Here is a 17,118-nt window from a genome sequence, read left to right on the forward strand (position 1 = left end):
GCCTAGCCACAGACTCCAGACATGTTAAAACAACAGTGTTAAAAAACAGCTTGCTTCTGTTTGAGCAGCCCATTTCAATTTTGCATGTCAATGAAGATGTCAGAATGTGATGGGGACTGTAAAACGCCCAGTCATGGCTGTCAATCATAACCAAAGTCTCAGCTAAGATGCACATCGTATAGCAGACATAAAAGATGTCACACAGTCTGCTGTGGACATCTCACAAGAGCTCATTGGGGTCATATTGCACAGTCTGACAAGGAGCAATCATGAAGGACAGCAAAAATCCTGCAGTATACAGACATCTTTAATTGCGGTGGGTATAACATCCCATTTAACCTGCAGTGGAGCTCCGCACCTGCCTTAGCGGCACAGGACAGGGCACTTGATGCTCTCAGATGGCTGGCTAAAGGCTCTGAGGCAGAAGTGGTAAAAGGCTCCATTTGCACTCCAAAACCCTTCAGAGAGATCTTTGCCACAGGCCACTCATACCCACCTGAAACCCTCCTTCAGATTTTGTGTCTGCAGGTCTTTTTGATTAGCATACTTGCTTGATGTGTTTTTATAAACCTGCTCTTTGCAGTCATGTTGGTTTCATACGGTTTTGAAAAACTTTTGTAACATAAGAAAAGGTTAAATTTAATGCTTCTAAAACGCCATGTGGTGTAACCATCAAGTCATTTTCAAACCTTGCTCTGTAAGATTCTGTCTCGCTCCTGTGGCATCGACTATCAAACCTTATTTTGTCACGAATAAGGCAAAAGAGTGGTTTCCCTTACTGCCACCCACAGTCAAAAAACACTGAGAATATCCAACTCTCTGCCTGTAAATGGTTTATTTTTGTTGCTCAATAGACAAATATTTCAGAATATTCAGTATTCGTGTTTCACAGGAGGCCCCTGAAATGCCCCAAACCACATTTTTTTGATTTAGACAAACATTAATTTATTTATTTAGTTTCTGTATTTTTACCAATTATCAAAATGAATAGCATTATTAATGTCTTTTTTGTAACCCAGGCTCATTGGAAATACGTGCCTCTACATACATTTCTACAACACCATATTTATGTACCTTATGTACCTTACCTTACTGCAGTTTCAAAGTTCAGTGCGTGACTGTGGCACATATTTATCACGTTAGTAAAGGTACGTATTGCTGCGTTTTTATTATGCTGCTTGAGGTACGTATTGCAGCTGTTCAGAATTCAAATATCCAGGTAGTGTCACTAAAGGTTAATGCTCTATTGTGTTGAAAATATCCCCTACACCAAACCCAACCCTAAACCTAAGTGATGCAAAAGTGATATAAAAACACACTTGTTGATGCAGCTGTGCTATTTTAATTTTCTTATGTGGATTTGAGCCGCTTTGTTGAACCATATCCAGATAGCACATGTATGTCTGTAAGATGTCTGTTAAAGATCACTTGATCTGGAAAGCATCTGCTGTGTACAAACATCTGACAGACGTCTGTAAGATGTCAGTTTTACATACATTATAAATCATAAACATCTTAAAGACATCTAATAGATGTCTTTTTGACATCTGATAGGAAACCTCCTATAGATATATTGCAGATGAGCGAACGCTCCAAAAAATACGCCTTGCAGGTGTAAATGCAGATGTCAAATAGATGTCTCCATGATGTATGTGTGCTATCAGGGTCTGCATCTGGCAGACGTCTTTAAGATGTCAGTTTTACATATATTCTAAATCATAAACATTTTAAAGACATTTGACAGGAAACATCCTATAGATGTATTGCCTAGCAAATACTGATAGCAAACATACATCACGGAGATGTCTATTTGGCGTCTGCATTTACATCTGCGAGACATATTTTTTAGAGTGCTTGCTCATCTGCAATACGCCTACAGGACGTTTCCTATCAGATGTCAAATAGACGTCTATTTGATGTTTTAAAATGTTTATGATTTAGAATGTATGTAAAACTGACATCTTAAAAACATCTGTCAGATGTTTGTACACAGCACATGCTTTCCAGATCAAATGATCTTCAACAGACATCTTGCAGAATGCAGACGTACGTGTGCTATCTGGGGCAGATGAGCAAACACTTTAAAAATACGTCTTGCAGATGTAAATACAGATGTCAAATAGACATCTCTGTGACGTATGTGTGCTATCAGGGTCTGCCTACAAACATCTGACAGATGTCTGTAAGATGTCAGTTTTACATACACCCTAAATCATAAACATCTTAAAGACATCTAATAGACGTCTGTTTGACATCTGATAGGAAACATCCCATAGACGTATTGCAGATAAGCAAACGCTCTAAAAATATGTCTTGCAGATGTAAATGTAGATGTTAAGTAGACATTTCCGTGATGTATGTGTGCTATCAGGGTAGTTTCACAGGGTTCGTACAGGAGTTCTTCATCACTCAAGTGCAATGCCGTATCATGCAAGCTACCAAGTAAACCTGCTAAATTAGAAAACTCACACATATGAAACTGTATGACAATGTTCAAAAGTATCAGTTTTCAAATAGGATGTTCGCATAGGATGTTAAATTTGTTTTGAAGCCATAATATACCCAGATAGCTCACCTACGTCTGCAAGATGTCTGTTAAAGATCTCTTGATCTGGAAAGCATCTGCTATGTACAAACATCTGACAGACGTCTGTAAGATGTCAGTTTCACATGCATTCTAAATCATAAACATCTTAAAGACTTCTATTTGACATCTGACATTGCAGATGAGCAAACACTCTAGATGTAAATGCAGACGTCAAATAGACGTCTCAGTGATGTATGTGTGCTGTCAGGGTAATATTCTGTAAGTAATTGTGTGAAAATTAGGCTTTATTAATCAAAACTCTGTGTAAATCATATTTTGTATGAAAAGGAATTTTTACATATAGGAACGTTTTTTCAATTTGGAAGAAATATATTTAGAGGCACGTATTTCCAATGAGCCTATGTTGCATTTTTAATCTAATTAAGCATTTCACACATATGTTTCAAATACTCTAGCTGAGCCCTCGACATGAGTTCTTAAAGGGACAGTTCATCCAAAAATGAAAATCACCCCACACATTCTTCAATACAACACTGTTTGTATTGACTGAAAGAAAAAAGTCATATACACCTAGAAGCTTGAGGGTGAGTAAATCATGGGGTAATTTTCATTTTTGGGTGAGCTATCCCTTTAAAGCCGACAGTTTGTTATTTCAAGATTGTCACTTCAGCGCAGCAGCAATAGTGCTGTATGACTGATTGGTTTTATTTCATTTGACCTTTTTATGCAAAGTATTCACAAACTTTTTAGCTGTATTGTAAAATATCTGGTATTGTGATTATCAAATGTTGTTTAAACACCTTTATAATAATGATGTAAGATGATCTTCATGTCTTTAACCCTTACATCAGTTACTGAACTGTGATGTTGCATGTGAAAGCAGCACTGTCAGACCTGACTTCTAGTAGCAGCTGTGTGAAGAATAGATAAATGTACCCCACTTGCCCAATCACTGCTCAGCGACAGGGGCGGAGGCATGTAGCGTGTGCAGCGTGCTTCTTGGTCAATATGCCGCAGGTCTGTTTGACCGCTAGGATACTGAAGGGGAACACTTTAGAGGCTTATTGTATCGATTGAGCGTGCTCTGAAGTGTTGGCGGGGTTGAGCATGATGTGATGAGGCAGCATCTGTTGGGTAAACCTTGTTTTTCACAGCTCGTCGCCTAAACCCTCTTCCGAATTTCTGGGAGAGGTCAGGAGCTCACCTACGATAGGAGCGTCACATCTCGGCCGTGCGATTTGATTGGTCGCAGCAGGTCATTGAATGTGACAGCTTGTGTTGCTAAGGTTAAATGTCACTCGGTTAGTAAATGATGGGAGAGTTTAATTGGGCCAGACTAATATATCAAGCTGTCCAAGAGGGACGGGTGCCAAGCTGATGAAGATGATGACTTGGTGTGATTAGATATCGCGTGTCGGCCGACGGCTTCAGGTGGGTAGATGTTCTGAATGAGTGACAAAGGAGCGCAAAGGTTGTGTGAAACGAGGCAGACGGAGCAGAGGAGGAAGAGGAGGGTGCGGATCAATCCGCGTCGGGCTGCTTTGCTTTCTCTCTACGAGCTGCACCTGCTCATGCGAGCGAAGAGAGTCTGCTGGAATCGTGATGCTCATCTCAATGTGCCGCTGGCGGCTGAGCTCCTCAGATCAGAGCGCCGTGTGTTTATAGAACAGAGAGAGGGAGAAACAGGAGGAGGGAGTGGGAGAGAGGGATTGTGGCGCTACACAACGGACCTGCCAATATCCCTGTCTCTCCATCTTTAGCGCCGTGGGCATGTGCCTGTGTGGGAGCAGCTGACTGTACGAACGAGGGATGGGAGAAGAAAGGAATAGGGAAAGGCAGAGGACAGGGTTACAATGGGTGGGAAGGGCTCAAAATACCCCCTTACGTCACCCACACATGAGGATTTTTTTTTCTTTAATATCAGAGGACAAAATCATGTCAGGATGATACAGTTGAACATAATGAAATGGAAATTCTGCTGGAGGATACAAAGTTGTTCAAAGCGTTATTGCAAATTTGCAATTGATTTGCCGAAAGAACCGACTCCCCAAATTCTGGTGTAAAAGAAAATTGTCAAATTGATTGACACTTTAATTAGATCGCCAGTCAGGGTCCAAACTTAAACCTCGCTCCACACACTGAATGTAAATTGGTTTAGGATTTCCTTTAAAACAATTTTCACAAATTTCAAAAATAAAACAGCAATTAACACATTGAATTAAAGACTTAGTTCATCCCAAAATGAAAATTCTGTCATTAATCACTCACCCTCATGTCATTTCAAACCTGTAAGACCTTTAGTTTAGATATTTAAGACTAAGATATTTTTGATGAAATCCAAAAGCATCCTGTTCTGGTCAAGGTTGCTTTAAATGTTAATGAGCTCTGCTTGCCCCGCCCCTCTCTTCTCTCTGTGGAGTGACAAGCCTGTTTACTTCAGCTGCATTTAGCCGCGTTTAGCCGCTAAACTTGCTAACTAGCACGTTATTAGAAAAGGCGATCGCAAAGATTCGTAAAAAACCCTTATACTCACTTCTGCTGTAAGTGAAGCTGGATCACAAATGATTCACGCGAACATAGACGGATATATGTAGATCGGGAGGCGCATTCCCTTCACAAACAAATGTAATCCACTGCATCTTCAGCAGCTCAGATGTCGGGAGTAAATGACGACCACTGTGTTCATTACTACATCCAGCAACACAGCACCTCAATAGCTAACTTATATCCCTGCTCTGGCATCGAACAATGGAGGTCGGACTGTTGTAAGGCAGGTCTGAGGTAAGACGCTCATGTCAATTAACTATTGTGGGAGCGCCCTCTGTCGGTGAGAATGGCTCGATTTGAAAAAAGGGATTTAATTTTTACAGATAAATTACAAAACCACTGCATGGATTTTTATCATTATAGGGTAGATGTGTACATACACTTCCAACACACATTAATGTTCAAACCACATGTAAAAGTTAACTTTGCATCCGATGACCCCTTTAAAAGCACAGAAATGTAGTATGGAATCATTCTTAAAAATAAAAGGTGCTTTAAAAGCTTCTTCACAGTGATGCCATAGAAGAACCATTTTTGTTTCCACAAAGAACTGTTCACTCAAAGGTTCTTTAAAGAACCATTTCTTTTTTACCTTTTTATAATCTGAAGAACCATCTTTCACCACAAAGAAACTTTTGTGAAACAGAAAGGTTCTTCAGATGTTAAAGGTTCTTTATGGAACCATTTAAACAAGAAGGTTCTTCTATGGCATTGTGAAGCACCTTTATTTTTAAGAGTTTAGAGTGCCGATAGACGATAGTATACTGTGTATTGACGGTAGTCAGAGATTGCCTGTTACTAATGCCTTTAACAATGGCATTATTATTATTATCTGCCAAAAATAGACTAGGTCTATTATAGACACAGTAACTCATTTGGGGGGCATGGCTTACGATTGCCCCACTTCGCGCCACAGACGTGTGCAGTGTAAATAAGATATTTATTCATCATACAGTGATGTAACTGTATTGTATTTACTCATGGTACCGGAAGTGTTTTTCAAAGTCAAACTCGCGCTAGGCTAGGCTAGTCAGTGATAATGTTCTTTGATAATATAAATGTTCTTTGCTCGTTTTCTGTAGCTGCTAACTAAGGAAATGTAAGCATTAGTAACTGATAGTGTTTCTATTAAATTGTTCTCATGTTAAACACAAATTAAGTCATATTAAAAACATTAGGCTGCTTTTAGCCTGCTGGCGTTGGTTCACTTTCTGACAATAAATAATTAAACGAATTAGCACGATAATATCGTGTATCGGCGATCTCACAGCCTGCGATAAGACAATATGAATAATATGAAAATTGAGCATATCGCGCAACACTAGTAAGGACATTGTTAAAATAGTACATGTGACATCAGCGGGTTAACCGTAAGCTTCATAAAATTACTATTGAACCACTGATGTCACATGGACTATTTTACAATGTCTTTACTATCTTTCTTGGTTTTGAATGTGGTAATTACATTGCTGGCTAGTCTATGCAGAGTCAGAAATCTCTTGGATTTCATCAAAACGATCTTAATTTGTGTTCTGAAGATGAACGACGGTCTTAAGTGTTTGGAACAGCATGAGGTGAGTAATTCATGACAGAATTTTTTTTTTGGGTGAACTAACTAACCCTTTAATTGTGAAATTTTAAAGCAGAAAAACTGAAAGAGTATTTTCTTGTAAAACATACTCCAATAATCTCTGTTAGATTTAGAAAGATTTAGAAAAGTCAGTTTTTAAAGTGCACCAAATGAGAACTAAAGTGGGTTTTGGCAAGCAATTGTAAGAAGTATCTGACCATCACTAGTGGAATATGCGTATTTCAAACCATAGTGATTCAAATCATCTTACTAAAGCATATTTTCTAACAATTTTAAAAGTAGTAGAAGTTTATTTTTGTTTTGTTTTTTTCTCCAGTACGCCATGTGGAGATGCATATGTCAGTTGCTCCCCACATTAAACTACAAAAATTAACATAAGTCATAATGCGTCTTTTTTCTTTTCTTTTTTTGTGTGTGACTAATACAGTTTCATTTGATAAACAGAGAGCCTACGACTGACATAATGGCCTATGTTTTTTGTCACAAATATGATATGAAAAAGTGCTAAATAATATAATTTTCATAGTAATACAAATATTTTACTAAAAATAATGCAAAATACAGTTTAATGGGTGTTAAGAATATTTATAACTCACAGAAAGTCACTCATCGTTGGCAGTTGTTGCTATTTATGATGTGTACTGTATTGTCTTTACAATCTAATCAAGGCATTGTCTCTATTTCAAGATCTTCCAGGTCATACACAGTATTTTTCCATTGATTTTGTTAATCATAATAACACTTATTGAATTTGTCTCTAGTCAGATCAATTCAGACTAAGCTTTGACAATGATGCAACTAATATCCAATAAATAAATTGCATTGCCGGAGTGTCTATTTACACTAAGTGCAAATAGCCCGCCTTGTTGGTAGAGGCTATTTACATCAACTCCACTCCAGCGTGGGTGGTGGTGGGGGGGATGTTAAAGAATTATGCTGTAATAACCCCTACAAATACAACTTATTATATACACTGTAAACACTTTAAAACAGACAGACATGTAGATGTTTGTGAAAGATGTTTTCTCTGTTTTGGTGGGATGATCATTAAATCATACCCTATTTATTGGATCAAAATTTGTTAATACTTTACTATAGTACTATAGGTGGATAATTTTATCAGCTGTTTATTATTCATGCAACAATACATGTTACTGTTATAGTTTTTATTAATAAGCATTGCTATATAGCATTGATGATAACATTGTCTAGTGCTCTTATGAATGTTTTAGCATGATTTGTGAAAATTTAACTACTATACTGAGTGACATATACTTTTTTATTGCTAGTGTTCGCGTATTTCATTTCATTCTGTAACCTACTTGTTCTATCTGTGTACTAGTGTTAAATGCTACTGTTTTTGACAGTGTTGATAACATTTCTGACAGATAATTTCATGATAATTTTTTTTTTTTTGCGTGCAGTTGCTGATGCTAGCGAAAGCATGCAATCGCTTTCTTATTTTCAGGTTTCACTTTCACTTTCGATATTGATCATGTTCAACAAGGAGGGGAGAGAATGGAAAAGGGGAGCACAGTAACTCATTTTGTGGGGCATGGCTTACGATTGCCCCACTTCGTGTCACAGACATGTTTTTTAATAATTTTTAATAAATAATAAAAAAAAGTTTCCCTTACTGAATGTTGTATCCTGTCAGGAATAACCTGTCCATGGGCTTTTTCGATTACGTCAATTTAAGTGCCGGCGATGCAGTGTTGCCAGATATTGCTATTAAAACAAACAAAAAATGAAAAATAAACCAACATTATTTCAAATCTTTTGCAATTAAGATAAGATATCGCTGACCCTAAACTGCAACATCCTACTTTCTAAAGTGTCAAATTAAAGGACATCCAAGATGTTCATGTCTTTCTTTCTTCAGTTGTGACGAAATTATGTTTTTTAAAGAAAACATTTCAGGATTTCTCTCCATATAATGGACTTCGATGTTGCCCGCACATTTGAACTTCCAAAATGCAGCTTCAAACAGCTCTAAATGATCCCAGCCAAGGAAGAAGGGTCTAATCTAGTGAAATGATTGGTTATTTTCTGAAAAAATTAACAATTTATAATACTTTTTAACCTCAAATACTCGTCTTGTGTAGCTCTGCATGAACTTTGTGTATTCTGGTTCAATACAGTCAGGGTATGTTGAAAAACTTGCATCTAATTTTCTCCTCCAACTTCAAAATCATTCTACATCGCTGCAGAAGTACCTTTAAAAAGTGAACATGCAACAGTGAATACACAGAATTTACACAGAGCTATAGACGAGACAAGTATCTGAGGTTAAAAAGCATACAAATTATCAATATTTTTTTTAGAAAATAACCGATCGCTTCGCTGGATAAGACCCTCCTTTCTTGGCTGGGATTGTTTAGAGCTGTTTTAGCTGCATTTTGGAACTCGCGGGCACCACAGAAGTCCACTATATGGAGAAAAATTCTGGAATCTTTTCCTCAAGAAACATAATTTCTTTCAAAATCTGATCCAGTGTTTACAAAGTGAATGTGCAAAGAAGATCAAACGCCCTTTACATAAAAAGATAAAACAGCGACGTAGGATGATTTTGAAGTTGAAGAAAACATGGAGAGAAAAAATGTCCTCAAAAAACATAATTTCTTTATGACTGAAGAAAGAAAGACAAGAACATCCTGGATGACAACGGGGTGAGTACATTATCTGTAAATTTTTGTTCTGGAAGTGAACTTCATCTTTAAGTGGAAAGGACAAGTCCAAAAACGCTTATAATAGCTGGATCTGGCAAGACGGAGGCTGCGCCTGCGCCATCACTCACAGCTCTCTCAAGACTCGTTCACTTCGCCAGCATCTTGCAGCGATCAACTCAACTATCTAAATTAAATTATACATGTCATGAAGACATTCATATGAAGAGTTAAACAGCAAACTAGTCATTCAGAAAACAAATTTTATTTTTGAACATGAAAAGTTGATTGATGTCTGGACCTCGGTGACCTCATAGCTGGCTACGGGCCTGTTTATCTGGTTTATCTGGGTTAGGGTAGTAGGGACAGTGTTGGGAAGGTTACTTTGGAAATGTAATAGGTTACAGATTACAAGTTACTTGATTTAAAATGTAATAAGTAGTGTAACTTTTCAATTACTTTATTGTAATGTAACATTACTTTTCATTACTTTTTGATTACTTTTCTAAATTTCTAATTTTTTCAACTGTTAATCATTTTGAAACATTTAAACCAGGCAGAGTTAACCTTAGTTAACCTCAGTAGCACTCAACACTGATTACTGTCAGACTTTCAAAATCCTTTATCACTTGAATTAAGATTATAATAAGTAAGGGATAATATACATCTTTATTTTGCGATAACAACTGGCTGAATGTACATTATCCCACTTATTACACAGCTGCTTGATAGATTATTAGAAACACTGATCTGAGATGAAATATTTGAACGCAAAGCTTCCATGAAGAAATCAGTTGCTAGCAAATGGCAAGTTCAAACTAGACATTTTAGGGATACAGTGCAGTCATACCAGTTTTCTTACACAACATTTCACCACATAAATAATTAAGTAGTAGTACTAGTTTGTTAGTTATCTTATAATACATTACAGTGTACAAAAAAAAAAAAAAAAATGGCATCAGCTGCGTTTGTATAAAACAACAGAGCAAGTCCACGATACCAGGATGACAGAATTAAGAAATTGTACACATAATATTGAATTAAGCTTTAATATTTTATTAGCTAACCAAACTCAAAACTTCCGCCAAGAAAAACTATCAAGCATATAGCACTGACTTACTTATATTTTTGGGCTTTTTATGCCTTTTATTGTGATAGGACAGTAGAGAGATGACAGGAAAGAGCAGGGAGGAGAGAGGGGAGCGGGATCGGCAAAGGATCTCGAGACGGGAATCAAACTTGGGTCACCGTGAGCACAGTTGTGCTATATGTCATAACAAGATCATAATATAAATAACATCATAACAAGAAATAGCTATGATACTGGGTTTGAAATCAAATGTTTGCATAGTTATGACAGAAAACACTAGCATCTAACAATGCCTTGGAAAAAACAATCTTAAAAATAAAGTTTATGCATAAACCCAAATAGGAAATAAAACAGTTATCGAATAAGCATGTGTCCTGTTCTGTGTCCTAAACTCCTGAAACATTGGTGTCTCATTTTAGAGCAGCCAATGCAATTTAAAAGAAGTCAATTAAATCTGTAAGTGGGGGTGGGTGTGTGAAAAAATTCTGATGTAATCCCCTTTGTAATCACTGGCATTTTTCAAAAGTAACTGTAATTTAATTACATATTTTTTCTCAGTAACTAACTAATTACAATTACATTTATTTTGTAATTAAATTACGTAATTCCGTTACATGTAACTAGTTACTCCCCAACACTGAGTAGGGAGGGTGGCATTTATTTCATAATTTTAATAAAAATGATAATTTACACTCAATGCATTGTTGCATACTGTTTTATAATGTACTGCAATACTGAGATAGAAAAAATTCTGATAGTGTAAATAGAATCTATCTGCACTTAGTGTAAATAATATCTATCACTATTTGCACTAAGTGCAAATAGTCGGTGCCATAAATTGCTCAATTTGTCATCAACACGTCATCTCCTGCCTTGATAAACTTGAAGTGTTTGTTTGGCTTTGAATCTCAGAGAAATCATGGTCCATGATTCCTTATGTGATGCATAAAACTGTGCTGTGGCTTAAAAACATAAATTACAGATGCTTTTCTATGTATCAGTATCCAGCCTTCTGTAAATTTGTATCTCTGTCTCTTTGAATTGTTTTGCAGTGTCCTCAATATGTCTCCCATGGTGTTCCTGAAAATCATAAACAGAAACAGAATAAACCTTTTTATTTTACGTTAATATATGTTGATCCTGTTTCCCACCTGATAGATTATGGAGTAAACAGGGACATACCTGCTTTATTATTTATCTTTATTTACTTTTTGCTGATGTATAACAACACAACAACAACAGAGCATCTTTAATAAGCCATTTGAGTTCAGAGGAGAAGAGTGAAGTTTCACTGTTCATTTAATTCACATTCTCAAGATCGCCCCAGAAAACTAGTGCTGGGCAGTCTGAGAATAAAACTATAGATTTTAGTTTGCTTTATGGTCTTGTGGGTCTGTGCGCAATAATCTGTAACTACTTTATTGACTAATGAAATATTCATTGGCAGCAGGGTGGTTGGAAAATGCTGATGTTTAATGTTTCTTTGTTTTAGTTTCAAAAACAATACGTTTTGGAACTGAACTTGTATTGAATATCATTCATCAAGCAAACCATGCCGTTTTGAACTACTTGATTCTCACTGTTTGACATTATCCTATATCAGCTCAATGCAGCAAAATGTGAAAGTAGTTTAAATTCTGATGGTGTATTGTGGTCCTGTATCTCTGTGTAACACCAGCACTGTTTCTGACACTGTTAGCTTCAAAGTGTAGAGCCGCAGGAGAATAGAAATACACACCCTATACAGATGCTTAGAAAAAGCTATACAATTAATCTCTTCTGCTTCTTTGTCTTCTTCTTCTTCTTCTTAAAAATGACAGATATAGTGAAGAACACATGCAAACTTTTCTAGCACCCTTTGTTACAGAACTCTAAGTACTACTTTAAGTAGAAACCTGGTCTTATGATGAAAGTGTACATGTGGGAATGTCTTTGTGAGACGTGAAATAAGTACCAATAAGTACATATCACTGCAGTTTTCAACAGAAATGTCCACTGAGTGGCACTAAAAGACTTTTTTTTGTTTTGTCCTCAAAACAGATGAACGTACATATGGTACGTTTTATGTGACGTTGGTTTTGTACATGTTGATAGGTCCATTGAGTGGTGCTATAGCTCTAATGCTCAGTAACCTTTTAAAATATAATGTGCCATCTGAACTACACCTAAACCTACCCGATAGTATATTCAAAAGCAAATGTGACGTAAAAAAATGCAATTGCAAGCATGCCGTTTTAGCTTGTTTTTTGAGCTCTCATCGTTCACCTCTTTCATCGCAAATCATATTTTTCACAGGATTTGTACCCAAGGAGTCCACATCCTAAATCTAATTCTGTGCTACCAAGCAAGTTTGTTACGTTATGCTGTAACCACTGTTACGCCAAACATATGGAGCTGTAATTATACCAGTATGAAAACGATTACAAGTGCTCGGTTTTTAGCTGCCTCTAGTGGACATTTCTGTTGGAAACTGCAGTGATACGTACCTGTTGGTACGTATTTTGTGTCTTGTGAGAAACATTCCCACAGGAACGTTTTCGTCATGAGATGAATAGTTAAGTAAATGGTCCAATGACTCACATCACTTGCTTTGTTAACACTTTACAATAAGGTGTCATTTGTTAACATTAGTTAATGTATTAACTAACATGAACAATACAGTTATTACACTATTTATTAATCTTTGTTAATGTTAGTTAATAAAAATACAGTCGTTCATTGTTAGTTTGTTTATACAGTGCATTAACTATGTTAACAAACAACTTGTGATTTTAATAATGCATTTGTAAATGCTGAAATTAACATTAACTAAGCTTAATAAATGCTGTAGAAGTTTTGTATATTCTTAGTTTGTGTTAACTAATGTAGTTAACTAATGTTTCCTTATTGTAAAGTGTTACGATATAATAATTAAATGAATGTATCTAGATACTTGCTTTAACAGCTAAATTATTACAAATGTAACCAGTGGAACCACACAGAAATTGCACATTGATGCTTTGAACTGGAACATGTATCTGCATCTGAGATATGAGGTACATGAATTTAAAATATAAAAAACACCTGGGTATGTGTGGGAGCATATCTGTGCAGTTCAAAGCAAACATTACGTCATCAGGGCAAAGGCACTTTCAAAGCCCAACTGCGTCAAGGTACATATAACATTGCACTCAGGGCAAATACGTAGGAAATTTCCAAAGGATTGAACATACCTTAAAGAAAAGTAAACTATGTGGGTAACATGTGAAACAACAGTGAATCTGCTCAGAACATTTTTCAGCAAATTGTCAGGTAGTGGTGGACAGAGCCTTGGTAAATAAGACCACGAAAATGCTTACAGGAACTGTAGAAGTTACAGCCCTCCATGAAAGATTGAAGAACATATGTTTGAGACAACAACAACATGAACAATTCATAACTCTGTAGTCTTGCAGTTCTTGTATGGACAAGAACTCAAATCACATCTCATGTGGACTTCTCCCATAGGAACGAGAGTGACTCAACAATTTCCATGGTCTAATTAGGGCAAATGTGGATGCTTAAAGGAATAGTACAACCAAAACTGAATAATGCTGAGAATTTACTCACCCTCGGGCCATCTTCACTGGAACTGATTTTGAGGAATTTACCACTTGTTCAGCAATAGCTCATCTGCAGTGAATGGGTGCCATCAGAATGAGAGTCCAAGCAGCTGATAAATGTGTGTTAGTAATAAATTAATCAAGACGTATTTAAAGGAGAAGTCCACTTCCGAAACAAAGCTTCACATATAATGTACTCACCCCCTTGTCATCCAAGATGTTCATGTCTTTCTTTCTTCAGTCGTAAGGAAATTATGTTTTTTGAGGGAAACATTTCAGCATTTTTCTCCATATAATGGACTGATATGGTGCCCCGATTCTGAACTTCCAAAATGCAGTTTAAATGCAGCTTCAAACAATCCAAAATGCAGTTGTAAACGATCCCAGCCGAGAAGGAAGGTTCTTATCTAGCGTAACGATCGGTTATTGTCATAAAAATAATACAATTTATATACTTTTTAATGTCAAACGCTCAACTTGTGTTACTCTGCCTGGACTGTTGTATTCCGGTTCATGGCAGTTAGGGTATGTCGAAAAACTCCCATCTCATGTTCTCCCTCAGCTTCAAAATCTCGCTGTTTTACCTTTTTTGTTGAGTACTTTGTCGGTACTTCTACAGCGATGTAGGATGATTTTAAAATGATTTTTGAAGTTGAGGGACAAAATACAATTGGACTTTTTCAACATACCCTAACTGTCTTGAACCAGGATACACAGAGTTCAAGGAGAGCAAGAAAAGATGAGCATTTGAGATTAAAAAGTATTTAAATTGTATTTTTTAAATGAAAATAACTGATCGTTTCACTAGGTAAGACCCTTCTTTTCAATTATATAGAGAAAAATGCTGACGTTTTCCTCAAAAAACATAATTTCTTTACGACTGAAGAAAGAAAGACATAAACATCATGGATGACAAGGGTGTGAATCTTTGTTTTGGAAATGGACTTGTCCTTTAACTTTAAAAGTTCTGTATCTATAATATTGCTTTCTCCAGTGAAAAAAGTTATCTTGTCTGAAACAGGAGAGAAATATGTGCAAATAAAGCACAGTTTACAAGCAATAACAGTCCAAAACAGTTTTGATGTCAGATGATTTTTGGAAAGTATTAATTACTTAATGAAGGATTAAGGAAGAATTTGCTGCAGACATGCAGCTTTTCACTTTACAAGATGTTTCTTGATGGTCTGGAGTCATGCAGATTATTGTGATGTTTCTGTCAGCTGTTTGGACTTTCTGACGGCACCCATTCGCCGCACAGGATTTTTTGGTGAGCAAGTGATGTAATGCAAAATTTCTCCAAATCTGTTTTGATGAAGAAACAAAGTAATCTACATCTCTGATGGTCTGCGCGTGAGTACATTTTCAGTAAATTTTCATTTTTGAGTGAAGTGTAAATCTCACAAATAGCATCATTGCAGTGAAGTATGGTAGCTTAATGTTTCAGGAATTGTACTCAGGGAAAAGAAACTCTGACAGACAGAATACCTTCATTTATTTGATGGGTTTTTGAACAGCCTGTTAAGTTGCACATTATTTCAGAGACGCACTCTTCGGCTTGGTTTCGCTTCATTTCCTTCCCAAGTAAAATTTTCATTCACTCCTATCTCACTTTCAGATGTATGGACGCTATACACAGGAGTTGGGGGCCTATGCCAAAGAAGAGGCAGCTCGTCTGCGTGAGGATGGAGCGCTGCGGAGGACCACCAGTGTGCGCGGCCAGGCTCCAGAACTGCTGGAGTATGAGAAGGACCCATGTGCCAAGTGTCAAGGTGGGTGTGTTGTATGCATACGTGTTTGCCAACTGTTTGCTGGCTGGCCTGCTAGCGTCATAGCTTGCTATTTCCAGCAGTGGCTACAGAGCAAAGCTAGAAAAGCAGAGCAAATCCACAAGGATGAAGGGCAGCGGGGATCGAAAGAGGAAAAGGGTCACAAAGGGCAGGAGGCAAAAGAGTTAGTGAGAACATTCTGGAATAGGGGATTAGGTGAGACCGATGCTATAGATAAGCGGGAGGGATTTGACTCAAGATCTGAGCTTTACTTAGGCTGAGCAAGGCTGATGCATCTACACTCTTGTTCAGACCCACATGGAATCAGTGGCAGTAGAACTTCGCATAAAGATTCATGCTCTTCCTGCAGGATTAGAACAGTTGTACTTTTATCTAACACTGTGGTTCTCAAACGTTTGGAGTTCAAAGCCACCCTTTGTCCAAGACAATATTCAGAGGCCCTACTATGTAAGTTGATGTACCTCTAGTACTTCTGTAATCCAAAAAACGTTTGGTAGTTTGAAAAAGTCCCATAGTGGGCCCTGGACCCTGGTTGAGAACCACTGATGTAGCACATGCCAGCATCATTTTGTGTTTTGGATGCTGGTGTTAGTACTGTACTGCTGGTAGTACTGGTGTTACTGATATTCTGATATTCATTTTTAACTCTTTCCCCGCCAGCATTTTGGGAAAAAGTTGCCAGCCACCACCAGCATTTTTGATCATTTTCACTAACATTTCATGACCCATACAATATTTTGTTGTATAAATATCTGAGCATGCAATACATAGTTTTATTCTAGCTTCAAGCTTTATTTTTATTAATCAACGCTTGAATGTAGGTATGTTTCATTAAAGTGCCCCTATTATGGATTATGAAAGGTTCATATTTTGGTTTTGGGAGTCCCCAACAACAGGTTGACATGGATGCAAGGTCAAAAACATTTTCATTGCCTTATATTGCATTTATTTTTACCTTATTTGCTCAACGACTACCAAACGATTAATTTCCTCCTTTGCGTGACACTAATCTGCCGTGACTGGTCCGATGACCCAGTCTGTTGTGATTGGTCTACTGCGTGCAGCGCATTTAGGAAACAGAACACCCATCACCATTACATTAAACACCCAAACAGTCAAGGTATATGCGTTAGCCCAACGCAGAAGCGTACTGATAAAGCACTGCAGTTTGTACACCAATGTATTGCTCTATTCTTTATCATAACTCCAAGTAATAACTATGACAAACATTCACTTTTCATCGACACATTTCTAGACAATTGCGAGCGAACAGATATTGCTGTTAGCCGGTTAGCCAGAGACCTACAA

At 37.1% G+C, this 17,118-nt stretch overlaps 1 protein-coding gene across 5 annotated transcripts in view; it reads left to right on the forward strand.

Moving 5' to 3' along the window:
* Positions 1-17,118, forward strand: part of clcn2a (chloride channel, voltage-sensitive 2a) — a 78,698-nt gene that overhangs the window by 14,196 nt on the left and 47,384 nt on the right. For all 5 annotated transcript variants that reach the window (XM_051138017.1, XM_051138023.1, XM_051138002.1 and 2 more), the window contains exon 2: positions 15,639-15,792. In XM_051138017.1, coding sequence (XP_050993974.1) covers positions 15,639-15,792 — 154 coding nt within the window. The remainder of the gene's footprint in view (positions 1-15,638; positions 15,793-17,118) is intronic.

The sequence above is a fragment of the Labeo rohita genome, chromosome 2 (genome assembly GCF_022985175.1).
Source record: "Labeo rohita strain BAU-BD-2019 chromosome 2, IGBB_LRoh.1.0, whole genome shotgun sequence".
Taxonomy (NCBI): domain Eukaryota; kingdom Metazoa; phylum Chordata; class Actinopteri; order Cypriniformes; family Cyprinidae; genus Labeo; species Labeo rohita.